This window comes from Caloenas nicobarica, chromosome 1, assembly GCF_036013445.1.
Source record: "Caloenas nicobarica isolate bCalNic1 chromosome 1, bCalNic1.hap1, whole genome shotgun sequence".
In the NCBI taxonomy this organism is placed as follows: domain Eukaryota; kingdom Metazoa; phylum Chordata; class Aves; order Columbiformes; family Columbidae; genus Caloenas; species Caloenas nicobarica.
Window position 1 is genome coordinate 16,295,942 of NC_088245.1, and position 15,866 is coordinate 16,311,807.

The following is a 15,866-nucleotide window of genomic DNA, read 5'->3' on the forward strand; positions in this document are numbered from 1 at the left end:
AGAATGCCTCCAGCTTCTCTCATGGTTGTTGAAAAGACAGGTTGTTTTTGTGACAGCCAGCTGTTGTGACAATATTCTATGAAAGCACTCCTTCTGGCTGGCGAGGGATTTGGTGTGAATGCTTTCTGTTTAATGCGCTACATCCCACGTTTTTTTGTTTGGGGCTTGCATTTAAAAAGTATTGACTGGTGTGCAAGTCTGGAGACCTCTGGAACATGACAGATCTCCCTCCTGTGGTGTTGCTGAAGCGTAAGCCAGTCTGCTCATGGGGACCTGCCAGACCTGAGGGGACAGCTTCTTGTAGCACAACAGAACTTCATTCCTGATGCCACAGCCTGGAACTGATTCCTGCTCTAGTGCTGGGTCAGGCCTTAACAGCCTGTACAGGAATACGGAATGCTCTGTGCCAGTCACACCATATCATCCAAATCTTGATTAAAACCAACTGAATATTAACGTGCTTAATTTTTACCTAGTTCAGGCTTCTCACATGCTCAAACGTGACCTATTTTATTTATAAATGCACTGGCACATCTGTCACTAACTAGATTAACTACTTAGACATTGTAATTCATTATGAATTATAATTCACTGTAGTAGCTACAGCTCACTGTTTTATTTAGTTGGTATTATCTGGACCACAGAGAATCAGCAGTTGCCAGCTTGCTCTGAGGCAAACCAGCACAGAGGCTGTGCACAGCCGGCTGCCTTGGACTTTGCTCCCTCTTCTAATTGTTAAATTCATGTGACTGTGACCGAGTACTGCTCACTAGGTGTGGGCAGAGAACAGCTGATCCAATTAATTACTGAAATTCTTCATCTGCTGGCTGGCCTTAGTACGACGATCTTGACAGAAGACTGCCATGTCAGAAGGAAAATTTTGTTTAGTATGTGCCATTATATATGCAATAAAGCACAAATTATGATATTTTGGTGTGACTTCTTTTTTTCCCCACACTTTGCATCGTAGCCGGAGGGCCCTGCCGCGCGCACCGGCGGGCACGGGCTCCCCGATTTCCCGGGAAATGGGGCATTTCCCGCCAGCCGCTCCCGCCAGCAGGCGGCGCCGCTGTCCCGCAGCCGCTGACAGATCCCCGGCGCTGCCCGCGCCGCAGCTTCGTCCTCATCCCGGTCACAAGCCCGAACAAAAATGCCCCAAGTCGGAATTATCAAACCGCTATGCTCCGCTTTAGGTATAAACACGAGAACGAGCTCCGAACTTCTCCTGTATCCGGTAACAAACCAGCGCGCCCGGAGCTGCCGCCCGCCTCCCGCGCTGCCGCCAGCCCGCCGCTTGCCAGCACCTCCCGGCAGGGCGGCGTCGCGGCGCTCCGTGCGCAGGCGCGGCTGCGACGCATGCGCGGCAGTGCCCGCCACGGCGGAGCAGGGAGGGCGCCCGCGGGGCCGCGCTCGCCGCTGTGCCCGCCCCCCGCTCCGCCCGGGCGCTGGGAGCGGCGGCGGCAACTTCCCCTCAAGTCTGCGCGGCGGCGGGGGGGACGATGCGACCCGGCTGAGCGCTGCCCGAGAGGGGCGGGCGGGGCGAGGCGAGGACAGGCGGCGCCTGCAGCAGCAGCAGCCGCCCCGCCGCTGTAGCCAGAGCCGCCCGGCAGCCTCCCGCCTCAGCCCGCTGCCTTCCCCCGGCCGGGGCAGGAGCCGCCGCGGCCGTCCCATGTCCCGCAAGGCCGGCGACAATGTGGAGTACACGCTGCGGAGCCTGAGCAACCTGATGGGCGAGAAGCGGCGGCGGCAGGCGGACGGGTCCGCCGGCTCGGGCGCGGCGGCGGCGGGCGAGCGGAGCCTCATCGCCGCCGAGTCGTGCTCCAGCCTGAACAGCGCGGCGTCGGGCGGCGAGCTGGAGCGGGCGGCGCGGCGGCAGTTCCAGCAGGACGAGACCCCCGGCTTCGTCTACGTGGTGTCGGTCTTCTCCGCCCTGGGGGGCTTCCTCTTCGGCTACGACACCGGCGTGGTGTCGGGGGCCCTGCTCCTGCTCAAGAGGGAGCTCAACCTGGACGCCCTCTGGCAGGAGCTGCTCGTCTCCAGCACGGTGGGCGCCGCCGCCCTCTCCGCGCTGGCCGGCGGCGTCCTCAACGGGCTGTGCGGCCGGCGCCCCTGCATCCTGCTGGCCAGCGGCCTCTTCACGGCGGGGGCCGGCGTGCTGGCGGCCGCCCGCGACAAGGAGACCCTGCTGGGGGGACGCGTGGTGGTGGGGCTGGGCATCGGTGAGTGCCGCGCCGCCCCGCCGCGCCCCTCCGGCCGCTGCAGCCCGAGCCCGGCTCCCGGGGCCGCCCGGCTCCTGCCCCGGGCGGGGAGGCGCTCCCCCAGAGGCAGGTGTGACCGAGCCGAAAACCCGCGCGTCCCCAGCCCGTTCATGTGAGGCAGCCCGCAGACGAAGGGCGAACAGTGGCCCGCGGGCTGCAAGTGCTGGGCATGTGTGACCGGGCTGCGGTCAGGACGGGGTCTGCGGGGAAAGGAAGAGTGTGTGTGTGTGTGCTCTGCCCGCTTGTTACTGGCAGGTGCTGGTGTCCGAGTTGTGCGCTTTCTGTACTAGAATGGTCTCGCATCCTTTCCCCAAATTCGTCCTTGGGGTGGTCTGTCAGCGCCAGCAGCCCCCACCGCGAGCTTTGCGTTTGGGAGGGTGCTGGGGAGTCGGGAGCGAGGAGATCATGCCTTTCTGAATCGTGAGTTCCCTGCACGTTTTTGCTTTTCATTGGGCACTTCAGGATTGCTTTTGGGGCAAAACAAGGTAGCAATCTCTCTGGTCAAATGAGACGACAGTTGCTTTGGAAGGCTTTAGTTTTCATTAATAGCATCCTGCAGAACAGAATGTGCATTGCTGTTCTCAGGTCGCCTTCCTACATGCATTGCATAACTTGCAAGCAGTAGGATCTGGTAAAACTTTATAGTTGTCCCAAAAAACTTGAAGTGATGAGGAGTGTTTCCTCTGATCGTTGAGACTGGTTTCTGTTCTGACTATGTTCTAACTATCCCCAGAATTTTGGTTCCTCTTTAGCTGCCATCCTGTCAGGATAATTTGAATTATACTCATCCAAGATGGGGCTATTTGAGGTTGTTCAGAGTACTTGGACTATAGTATGTATTTAAAAAAAAAAAAGGTAAATATTTCTTATTGTGATCTTGCAACTCTTCCTATCTAAAAGCATGAGGATAAATTGAGGATTAGACTTGTTTACCTTTACATAGCAAAGTTCTGTCAGCCATTGATTGATTCTTTGAATTCTCTGGCTTGTTATAGAAACACTTGCTGTGATGCAATCTGTGGTCTTATTAAGGAAAAAAAGTTAGTGAGTCATAATAAGGGCTGTCAGAAATAAAATTGACTCCATTCTTGAAAGTGCTTGTGCTGGTTTTCCTGTACAGTAAGGAATATCTTCAGGTTGCAGTTTTCCTGCCCCCAGTTAGGTGGTTGTTTATTTTTTACATGCTACCTATCTGCATTTTTTTTTTAATCAAGACCTCAGATTGCAGAATGTTGATAATGTTCATTGCAACGTTTAGCAGACAAGAAAACTAAATTTGACTATGAGGTGGCAGAACAGGTATCTTGATGGCAATATGTAGTACATATGTTTAGTGGTAAATGCTAAAAATACCAAATTTGATGTCTTTTTGTGTTGTAAAGCTGCTCATGTTCTTTGTCCGTCATAACTGGTTACATTGTCAGCTTCAGGGGAAGAGAGGAAAGGGATGGATGGATTGGTTGACTCTTGTCTATGTGTCTTGTAGAGAGATGCATAGACATGCTGGAATTGTCTTACAGTGGTGCAGATAAATGACATTGCTATTGTTGGAGGAGTATGAGACTTGGGGCTTAATGTAATTAATATATAAAAGACAGAAATGGAAATTTGGAGCTGAGGGTTGTTCTGTACAGCTGTGGATCTCTTGTGTGGTCGGGGAGAGAGATCTCCCCTTGCCCTCTTTCCACATTGGAGATAAAGCTGGTGGTTCTGCTGGAGACCTGAAGTAAGGACTGAGAAATGTTCTGAGGATTTTGGAGCAACAAAGACAGTAATGTATGTTTTAAAAGCTGATATTTTCTCCTGTTTATCAAAGGTTGCAGCTTATGGCCAGAAACAAAGCATTACCTTAAATTGCTGTGACTGAAGCATCACAAGAGGCTCCAAGAATCGCAGAATCCAATCCTAACAAGGTTTATTTTACAAAAGGAAAAAAAATGTTGTGGTTCAAAAGTGTTCTCACACAGCAAACCGCAACAGTCTCTACATTAAATCCCCCACCAGAGGGAGCCTGAATAATTTCGTGAAGGCATTAGAAATCCGTTGAACTTTTAACCAGTTTCTTCCCTTTCATCTCTTGGAGCCCTATGACTATCACTTTACTGCCCATAGTGAGCAAGAACTTCCAGCGTTGGTGTAAGGAGGTCTCTTGGTAATGTGACACTTCAGTGACAGTGCAAACTGCTGAGATGTAAGGGTGCGATGGTGTAGGGTTATGAAATGCTTTCCTACCTGCAAACTGGTATAAACTTAACTGTGTATGATTTTATACATTTTTGAAATCTCTTTCCCGTAACTCTGCCAACAGCACATCAAGAGATCTACTCCAGGAAGTTGTGTGTGCTGGCATTAAATAGATGAGTTACTGTGTTATGGGCAGTACTGTGGTGCTGTAAGAGCAGATGCAGGGATGGTGACCTGCGGGACTTCATTCTGCCCTCCCTGGTGCAGCGCAGATCTGTGTTAATTGTGTCCATGTGAGAAAACACCATTTTTCTCATGACTGTGATTTATAAAGGGCTACGGTTAAACTTTCAAGGATGAAAACTGGAGGATATATGCTGAAATGAGGAACATCTCTCCCTTGGCTGTCTCGTCTGCTTCTTACCATTTGCTGTAGAGCTGTTTTGAGATAGAAATATTCTCCTTTTCTCCCCAGCAATTGCAGAAGGAGATGTTTGTGGAAATAAAGACCTTCTCTCAAGGACAAGCCAAAGTCCTCTCTTATTGCAAATGTTGAATAGATTTTTATGGTTGGAAACAGTTTTGTCCTCCCTCCTCTCCCCTCAATGTACATACAAAATATAGAGAATGCAAAAAAAAAGGGAAACCACATTCAGCATGAACTTAGAATATGCTTGGATATTTTTGATAGTTCATGACAACGACAGGCAAGATGACTTAAGAATAAGGTTATGGCCATCATTCCTTCTCCCATACTGCCCCTTCCTGAGCAGCTCTTGTGTCCCTGACTCTTCAGGAATTTGGCTGAGCCTGGTGTCATGAATGCAGCGTTTGGACGGATATTCATTACAGCAAATGTGGGCAAAATCCAGACATTGAAGAAACTGGTTCATGTGCTTGGTAGTGCTTTGTGTGAGCTTAGCTTGGAAAAACAAAGCACATTTGGACCTTTTGCTTCTGATAATACTAAAGGCCTTGGACTGCTGCCAAAGGGTGACCAGCCACACTTGGTACGGGATTGAGGGCCAAGATAGGTTTGCCTTGTGTTGGCTGCTGTATTTCGCACGCTTGGCAGGAAAGCCAGGTTCTTCACTTGGCTCATCTTTGGTCTGTCCTACCAAAGCCTGAGGACAGGCCAGAACTGAAACTCCAAAGGTTAGAGCTAGGCATGGCCGTAGATGAAAGCCAGTTCTACTGAAACGCTACTGCCATGAGAAGGGAGGTGAAGAGTGAGCAAACTAAGTGCTGGGGTTAAACGCAGTAGAGACTAGACAGGGTAACAATGAATAGCTGTGTTTGCAAAGTCACTCCTTTCTTAGGCTGTAGTCAGTCCGATGTCCTGACTCCACAGTCACTTTGTCTGAACCCATTGGCCAGATGTGTTTCTGTGGCTCTCCAGTCTGCAATGGGAGCAGTTTATCCTTCCGTCATCTGAGGATGCTGGAGGTTGCAAACCTGCAGCTGATGTACGTGGGTGGTGTTGTGGTGTTCCAGGTAGTGTGTCATTCAGGTCCCTTTTTGAGAACATTTTTGTACCAGCTGTGGAAGGAAAGCTGTTTGAGCTACGCAGAGTTCAGGAAGTGACAGGATTAAGCTTGTTCTGTGGAGTTGATCGTTGATCTCTATCTTAATGTACAGTCATTAGCTGGATGATTAGATTCTCCTGTCTTGTTCAGCATGCAGACTAGATGGTGCTCATTGATGAGCAGCTCTTCAGTGTTTTGTTTTCTTGCTCAGTGTGTGGCTTGTGCGTTGCTTAATGCACACGCTCCCCAAGCCCCTGTGACAGCAGAGTCACTTCTCAGGGCCACTGCGTGGGCACACGCTCTGTTCCTGGGTCTGCAGTGCGATGGAGACCTGACTGGTTGGGCGCGTTATCTTCTCTCTGACCCCTGTTTTTGCTGGTATGGAATGTATCTTCACAATGTGAGCCTGCTGCTCAGTGCTTGCTTTGTACTCAAAATGTCTAAAGGGTTTTGTTTTGGTTTTTTTTTTTAACGGCTGTATTCAAATGTGACATATGTAGTGTTCCTGTAGCGTCTTTTTACTGCATATGTAGGTCATTTTTTCAGTAGAGGAAACAAGATTGTACATGGAATTAGGCAGGAGTGAAAAGTGCTGGCATATGGTTCAGGGCTTCCCTAGTGGGACTGGCTTCTACTGACAGTAAGGTCCAGTAGCAAATAACAAATAATCAAATTTAACCAAAGGACTAGCATCATGTAGTACCAGCTCTGTATTATCTTTCCAGTGGTTAAGTAAAGGTCTACTATATCAGTTGGACTACCGTGTATGCTTTGAAAATATTGGAAAATAACCAGTATGAATTGTTGCCTATTAAAGATGAAGATATGAATGCTGAGGGTTGGTTTTTTTTTTTTACTATAATATTGAGCTTTTTCAGGTGTTGTGTATTTCATCTTGGAGAAAATTACAGATTAATCTCTCCCCCTCAGCCTCCCATGGGAAGCTCTAAAGCTTCAGTCTGTTTTCATAAGTGACTGTCCACCATTTTTTTAAAGGAGTTTGTACCTTAGCACATTTTTGAGGGGAAGGTGACCCTCAGCACCCAAATATTCTATGCTGCTTCTGGCAGATGCTTCTGATTTTCAATCCAGAGATTCATAGGGTGTTTTTTCCTCCAGAGACAAAGGTTTGTTAGCATAAGCTTGCAGTGGGGATGGAGGGACAAAGAACCACGTTGTTTTAATCGACTCTTGTTCTGCCGCTGCTGATGTTACTGTGGGTGCTCGGGGCTGGGTCCCTGCATCTGAAGAGCTTAATCTGTTCTTGTGCAAAAGCATCTGGGAGGACACGTTATTTTCTGACTGGAGCTCTGATCATGCAGGGTACCGGGGTCCATGGAGATGAAAAACTGTATCTTCTGAAGTGCTGTGATTTTGTGTGCATTGGACAGGGTGCACAGTGCTCTGCTCAGTTCACCTTGAGTCAACAAGCACCCACTCCATTATTGTTTTGTCCGATGGCGTAATGTAAAACGATCAGCTATTTATACATAAATATTGCTACCTTTGGCAAATATTTAACGACCTTTTCAAAATAAAGTATTAAGCACACAGAGTTATACCTGATAGAATTTTTGGACTTGTGATTCTGGAAACTGTTTAAAGCCATAAGAGTGGTGTTTCCTTTTTTTTTTTTTTTTTTTTAACCTTTGGTTTGGGCTTTTTGCTAGTTTTTTTTGTTTAACTTTAAAAAAAAATCCTGTTATTCATAAACCTTGACGTTGATTTTCTGTCTCTAAAACATGGGAATCTTGTAAAATAGTTTTCCCTGTCCTTGGTCAAACTGTTCTCTCAAAACATGATTCCTGTTGTGTGTTAAGTATTTTTGTTCATTTTGGAAAAATTGCAATGCATCCAGTTCATATGTGACATAAAATTGAAACTTTCATGATCCTCTTACTCCTTATAAAAAGGCAATTTGAAGGAATCTTGCCACGTTAAACACGAGTGTTTGGTTACCCATCGTGAAAAATTCATGTGGGCACCATAGGTGGGCTTATTTTCAAAATGCTGCCGGAACAAGAGACCAGTGGCATCCACCGACCATGACGTTAAAGGCAGTGCATCATTTTCCTGGAACTCTTGGATTTGAGTGACTTGTTTGGGTGGAGCTTGTACCTGTCCCATCGGCAGAGGTGTGAGGCAGGACACCTGAGGACAGTCCAGGCAGCAGATTCGAGGTGTCAGCTGCTGCCTCTGCTGTGCACTGTCACACTATGCTCTTAATTTTTATTCTGAGCGTGCTAGGATGTACTTTGCCAATTGCATCCTGAGAGGCAAAGAAAAAAGTGAAAACACTGAAAGTACATCCTGAAAAGTTGTTTTTTTAAATTATGTTTTTTCCTTATCTCATTATCAGTAGACTTCAAGATAATTAATTATAGCAGCTGTATGCTCTTAAGTGTTTTTTAATAGAATATATTGTATTTCTAAATACATTAATTTCTTTTAAGATGTAACATTCTAAGAATCTTAGGGATTATTCCATGAAAGTGTGGTAAGCTTTTGGGTTGCAAATCCTATCGCAATCCTGAAAACTGATGATTTCTACTTAAGATGGCTGGACTCAAATAGGATGACTGTGGCTGTTCTGCATACTGGTACCATGGAGGTTTAATGGGCCTGATGGATAGCTTTGTTTGCAGAATTGTTTTACGAGTCTTCATTGGTGAATAATTGAGTTTTGGCATCTGACCTGTACAGTCAGTGTTGCTGGTGTGAAGAGGCTGGGTGGACTGGGACAGTCATTGGAGCTGCTTAAAGCCTAAAACCACTGGCCACTGAAAATCAGGCGAGCAGAGTTCTCCCTTTAGTTTCTTTTTGCAGTGGTTACGCCTGTGAACAAATAGCACGAGAATCTGTTATTTCATGTGTTGCGGAGATCCCGTGCAACACAGCTCTGGATGTAGTGTGTGGTCATTTCACTACTTTAGCTAAACTATCTTTCTGTAGGTCTTATGATGCAACTTGAATGCAAACTCGTCTAAAATGTATTTTGCTTATGATAATTGAAGAAATGAAGCTTTAAAAACCACACTTTCTTTCCATTTCTGATCTTCGTCTGATTTGTTGGGGGTTTTAGACCCGTGGTTTTATTAAAGATTTATTCAAGCAAATGCCTGTTCTGAAGGTGAGTTTTTTTGTAGGTGGTTTCTCAATCTGTTTGCGTGCCCAGTCACTGAAGCTGGGTTTTGTGATCAGGGGGTCTGTCCCCTGTTCCCTTGCACGTCCTTTACAGACGTGCTGCCAGCGTGGATGAACCGTCACGCCGTGACCTCGGAGCCCCCACGCGTCCGGCTGGCTGTGGGTCGGCAAACGTGTCCCTGCCTCCCCCTTGGTTCAGTCTCTTACTTGGCTAAACAGCAAGAGTGCCTGCCTCTTCTGCAGCTGGGGACAGACCTCCTTCTCATGTTCCTCCCCTTCGAGCAGCAAATCCGTGTTTGAAGTTCCACACATGCCCTAGGGATTGCTCCTGGGTTCACTTTCCTGGGAGTTCAGCCATCTCTTCGTGTGGCTGTTGGGTTAATGAGCTCAGACACTGAAGCAGTTGTGTGGTCTGAAAAAAAAAAAAAAAGGAAAAAATGTATGTTTTTTTATACATGCAGCTTTTAACCTTGGGCTTGTGCTTTACTTGTCCCTCAGAGGTCTTCTCCCTGCTCCCCTAGAGATGGGTCTTCCAGTTGTGTATATTCAGGAGCTGTCACCCCAGCTTCTCTACTTGAACTTTTCTTCCTCACTCCCTGATTTTTCCAGTGTAATTCAGCAAGGGAGCAGCTGTCTGGAGGATGTTTGCCCTCCGTGGCTAATCTGAAAGGCTTCTCGGCTCCCATTAGAGCTGATGTTTTCCAGAAGCACCTGGCACCAACCTTGGGGCTCATCCTTTGCTAGTAAGTGTCTCACATCAATGGACGCATTCTACTCCTGAGTGATGAGGCAATTTCAAGGCAAAAAAAAATTTCCAGGCAGTGTGGAAAACCCTGGCGGTACCTGATGCTTTTAGCACGTGGGCTGACAGGCACTCTGCAAGGCTGAACGGTCTGAAGGGAGAAGCGGGGTTTCCCTGGGAGGCAATTGCCTCAGGCTGCAAATCTAGAACTTTCTGGTCTCTTTTCAACACTGTGTTTTTGGGAAGGTCTGAGTTTTCACAGGTCTCATGCCAGCTGGTAGCATTGAGGAGCTCTCTGATCTAATCAGCCAGCCAAGCACGTACAGCTGTGTCCTGGGTTGTCTCTGAGGCAGTAATGAAGTGATTGTTGATCTCCAGATGATAGACACAAAAATGGAAGATGGCAGAAATGGTGGAGGACCTGCTGTGTAAACAAAAACATGTATCCAAAATTAGATTCACCTGGCTTTCACCCATATTTTCATAGTCTAGACAAAATTAAATAGCTTTAGAAAACTATACCATAAGTGGTAGCCCTAAGGCAAGAGTTTTCCAGCCTTCTCCCAGGAGTGGGAGTTTCTGCAGGCTAACCTTTTCTGTCTTGGACAGAAACAAGGAATTACAGCCCTTCTGTTTCCCCTTTCTTTTGTTCAGGACCCTCATGTGCATGGTTTTCTCAGCTGTTGCTTCTCTTGCAAGTTGTCAGGGAAGTAAAACCAATAATTGTGGGTTTAATGTACCTGTGGACATAATCACTTTGGGAAAGGAAAGTTATTTTCCTGCAGTTGGAAGGAAGTATTAGGGATGTCTTGGTGTTTAGCCACAGCTCTTCTGCTTTCCCATCATACTCTGGAAGCCCAAGGAAATGCTTTCCAAGTTGGAAAGAGCAGAAGAGCCACAGGTGGTATTGCCCATGCTGTGGGATGTGGAGTGCAGTTGGGAGCCAAAGTTCTAGTGTAGGTGAGGGAGGGTGGTGTATGAGGATCCCAACATCAGATGCCTTGAGTCAGAGCTAGCACTCCTTTGGGATCTGCTCGTCCAACTTGTGACAGTAGGAGAGAAACACTGCTTATGGTATTTTTTTGTGTGATTAAGGTTCAGGTCGATGTACTATATTTTTTTTTTTCTCCTCGCTGTATCAGGACTTAATCTGCCTGACTGTTATTTTGAACTTAATTTTCTGTTTGTAGCTGCCCACCTAGGAAGTTTCTTTTAATTTGTGAGGTTAAGGAGATAAAATCAAAGAGACTCACCGCTAAGCACTTGCTCTCTTGATTTGGTTCATTAATTTTTTTAGGGTTGTTAGTTGGAGCTATGATGGAGCCTGGGGAGAGTCTCACATCTGAGAAAGTCAGCGTGGTAACAGGTGAACTAAAGCACAGCGAGCATGGAGGAAGTACTGGTTAAGACCTAAGCTGTGTGTACTTTAGCAAATGTTTGCATATAAGCGACCTTTTTTGTTTGTTCTCACATCCTTGATTATTGAAACGAGTGAGGTCAGTAGTAGCTGTGTCGCACAGGAATGGGGAATCTGCCTGAGGGGAAAAGGCAAATCTGGTTTTATTCACCATGGAATTCAGCAGTTAACTCTTGGCTCATAGACTCCTGCATTAATCACAGGTGCTGCTGACCTCCCCAGTCCAATTGACCTTGGAACACCCTTCTATGAATGGAAAGCCGGAGCCACCTGGACAAGTTCAGGATCACGAAGAAAGGGGTGGAAAAGACTAAATGTTGTACATAGGCATTCATGATGTTTTAACCTAGGAATTCAGTCACTGCAGTAATATTTTCAGCTGAACACTGGGGTCTGGTTTTGTGCTATAGGTAGTTCTTGGGTAGGAGGAAAAATAAGGATGTAGATCCTTTCTCTTGTAATGATTGACTAGCATGTTCCTGGAAAAAAAATCATTGGTGCATATATCAGAAATCTGGGCGCACATTGAGTAGAGCATTACACAAATAATGTCAACTTCCAGTGAGTGGGAATGTACTAAATTATTTGAAAGCTTGGGTGAGAAGGTATGATTTATCTTAAAATCTAGACTTTGGGGCAGGGCACAATAGTTGCCTACACCTGTGTGCATCTCTGTCCTTCAGGTTTAGGGCTTCCCTCCTCTCCTGGCCCCAGTTTGCAGTTTTATTAGCTAGGGTAAACAAAATATTATCATGTTCAACAGTGTGCATGCTTCTGAAAAAGCTGTAATTTCAAGGCATAATTATTAGGTCAGGCTCCGTTGTTGTTTTGCTTGCTTTTGTGCCTGCTGATGGTGACTTTAAAGTAAAAAAAAAAAAAAAAAAAAATGCAGCTTGTGTTTTGACTTTGATTCTGCCTGTCCCCACCTGTTTCTGACTCTTCTTTCCCTGGAGCCCAAAGCTGTCTGTAGTATCAGTCTGCAGGGCCTCTCCCTGATTCAAAGTTAATTGCTTTGCCTGACACCCAAGTACTATCTGGGCGATTAATCATTATCCTCTTAGATGTGGAGTGCTCCCTTGCACAGGAGGAAACAGTGCTCTGAGCTTACAGCTCAGCAGTGCAGAGGAGGTTTTTCCTCAGAGCTCAAGACCAGCAGGCCTGTCTCCTCTGTAGTACCTGTTGTATCTTTAATAAGATCTGAGCCACCTGTTAGGGATATTTATGCTTAGCCTCTTCAGAAGTTAATGCTCAGTAATTCACCCTGTAATGGTGAAACTAAGAGACTGCATGTGTGTTTTCTAGTTTTCTTTACCTAGAATCTTAACCTGTTTATGGCTGGCTGAAAAAGCCTCTGCTCATGGTCGTATGTTCCCCTGTACACTTCATCCCTGGGTGCAGGTTTGTGTGTGCGACTTTCGGGTGGGTTGCTGAGGCACAAATCCCTATGGCTGTGTGGGGCTGGATGAGGACAAGCCTGGCCTGCCTGTCAGCCTCCTGTCTCAAGTTTTGTATTAATGCTGCTTTTCTTCCTAGAGGCTCTTTCCAGGATACGCAAAGTGAAACTGTGCGTGCTAGGTGTGATGGGGACTTCTTATGGAGCACTTTGTTAGTGTCAAACTATTCAGTGTTTCAATTTCTCTGACTGCAATGGCTTCTTATCCCCAAGTTTCCCCTCTGAGGGAGCTTCATTTGGACTGGGATGTAGGGAAACCACGCTCCTTGTGCTGGTGCAAAGGCGGCGAACTGGAAGTGTCAGTGATAAATTAGCGGTACTTGAACCTCAGCAACTCGTCTGCCACACGTTGGTGAGAGGGAATGTCTGATCAGGCCTCCTACACAGTCGTGTTGGAAAGTGGGAATTCAGACATCTGGAGAACTGTGTGTGTGCATGTGCAGGAAGAATTGAGTAATGAAATAAAATTATATTAGTGGATATTTTAATTAGGAGTTGTTGTTTTTGTGGTGAGAAAAAAAAAAGTGAGTGGCTATGTGAGAAGATGCTGTAAACCAATTGTGCTGCTTTCCAAGACGAGTACGTTTGGAATGGTTTCCACAGCTGTGCTCTGGAGAGCAGGAGAAGGTACAAAGAACTGCTTTGAGCTATAGAGCTGTTCTTTCTACTTCTTGAAGGTTTGGTGGTTGTGGTTGTTTTTTGTTCATTTGTTTTGTTTTTTTTTCTTTTAAATCAAGTGGGAATATATAGTTCTTGCCTCGACTCTTCTTCATTCTCTTTTTATCAAGTAGGGATGTATATTTCTTGGCTTAGGTAATGTGGACTTGTATGGTCTAACACCTGCACGGCTAACTGTTACAGTTCTCTTCTGTGCTGTGGCAGAGAGAGAACTTCAAGAGGTCGATCCAAGCATTCTCTCACCAGTTTTAAGCCAGCGTGATTCCACTGACATTAAGGCAGAATTGTTTTCTTTACCTCACAATCTTGATACACTACTAATTAGTACAGTACTTTACAGGAGGTAATTTACCAGGTAATTGTAGGTTCATATAAAATTTAAGTCTCTAAGGTAGAGATGGATGTTGCACTGAGCTACAACTGAAAAACACTTCATGCAGATTTGTTAGAGAAGTTTATAAGACTTATAAGCTGGTATTTGAAGATGACAGACATAATATTTCTTTGCTAATCCTTGTATTCATCTTCCATGATATTTTGCTTACAGCAATGCTCTGTTTCTTGCTTATATCAAATGATTCAATTAGTTGTAGTAAAACATAAAAATGCCCACATGTATACTCCTCAGCCTTGTAAAATTGTATTCCCGATGTAGCTGAATCATCCAGAAGCAGCGCATGGCTCTCTTTGGTTTGTATTTGTTGTACATTATCAGTACTAAAATACATGTATCCCTAAAGCAATAATAGGTTGAGAAGTATTTGGTCTGCTGTATCTCCATTTCACGGTTGCTCTGTGTGTTCTTTTGTTTGGATTTCTATTTGTCATGCATTATCAGTCACTAAAATACATACATCCCTGAAGCAATAACAGACTGAGAAGTGTCTGGTCTGCTGTATTTCACTTTCACAATTGCTCTGTGTGTTCTCTACTCTGCAAATTTGTGCTCTTACAGGATGTGTAGCCATTGGTTTTCGAAGTCACAGTAAATTTTGCCAGTGCAAAAACCAGCTTGGGTTACCCGTCCTAGGAGCTGGAACCCACACAGTTCGCTTGTGTGCTGTGAAAGCAGTAGTAGCAGGGACACTATTGTGTTCTTGTACTAGCAAGAAAAAAACATTATTTCATGCTGATACAAGGGGCTAGAGACATATAGCCTGGAACTCATCTTGCTGTAACATGAAGTTGGTTGTGTCATGCAGTCCTGTTGTCTCAAGGCTTATGTTAAGCCTTATGTTAAGATGAGTTAAATATACGTGTGCAGTTGTTTTACTTTGGCGCTCACACTGCAATTTCTGTGAATGGACCTAATAGTCTGATTTTCAGTTTCTCAGATAATTTCCTCTACAATGAAATCTTTTCTATCCCTCCTTGCTGTGTGTTTGGTCTTCAGACAGGCTGTACTGTTGGTGATAGTAGTCAGAGAAGCCTGGGCTCAGGGGAGCCTCATGTTCAGATTTACTGAAATGCTGGTAAATTATTTGTTACAAATTACAATTAATGGCTGTTACGTAGTTCCCACTGGGCTTTGTAACTGTAGATAATTCTACTTAACTGGAAGCGCAAGCCATGTGTTAATAGATAAATATATACAAGTTGTCACATACTTGTCACTGCACAGAAAAATAGGGTTGCCTAAAATCGACCCAACGCTATAAAGCATTTTTAGCATGTATCTCAGTGGAGTAATGTGGATTTAACTTCCAGAATGTAATCTGACATGCTGTATCGCTAGCCATGCTTATTGTTCAATTACTCCCACGAGCCTTTTCTGTTCCTTACAAGCCGTTGGCACAAGAGTCATTAAAGGACTTTGCTGCTAAATGCATTTAGTAATTTATACCTAAGCTTGAGTTTTCTGATATGGTATATTAAGACACTACTCAACGGGTCTATGCATTTTAGCAATTAAAAAGTCCTTTAAACTGAGAGAGCAATGTAAACTCAGAGTGAGCAGATGAATGTGGATGTGAACTCAACAGTATTTGAAAGGTGGACCGTGCTGCACCTGAAGATAATGAGCAATGGACATTTGAATTGCTGAAAGCACACGGTGCATTGGAAGCACTGTCTGGGGGAAGCTTTTCTAGCTGTTATATTACTGCAGTATGGTAGGTCCTGAGTATTCAGGAAGGGAATTCTGCTATGAAGGAGGCCGTCTTTGGTGCCATGAAGAGTAGCATTCTGCTAGAATAGAGGCTTCTTCCTGACCTCATCTACATATAAAGCAGTTGTCAACGTGTGCTTTGCAATGGATTGTAAAAATACTGTGGTTTTATTATTTTTCTTACTGCATACAAGTATAAATGGTACTAACTGGGCAGGTGGGAGTGGGTAGTGAGTAATTCAGAGAGCCAGTCACCTATGAGCTGTTTAGTGCTTTGTTGCTGGTTCCTGGTGCTTTATTAGAAGCTATCACAACTGCTTTCTTTCCTACTCACAGTTACTCTATTAGTGCTCAGTT

At 45.5% G+C, this 15,866-nt stretch overlaps 1 protein-coding gene across 1 annotated transcript in view; it reads left to right on the forward strand.

The window, feature by feature from the left end:
* The first annotated feature begins 1,506 nt into the window (after positions 1-1,506).
* The window catches only part of SLC2A13 (solute carrier family 2 member 13), a 153,088-nt gene continuing 138,728 nt past the window's right edge, over positions 1,507-15,866 (forward strand). The window contains exon 1 of the mRNA XM_065640239.1: positions 1,507-2,219. Within this exon, the coding sequence (XP_065496311.1) occupies positions 1,670-2,219 (550 nt within the window). The 5' untranslated portion in view covers positions 1,507-1,669. The remainder of the gene's footprint in view (positions 2,220-15,866) is intronic.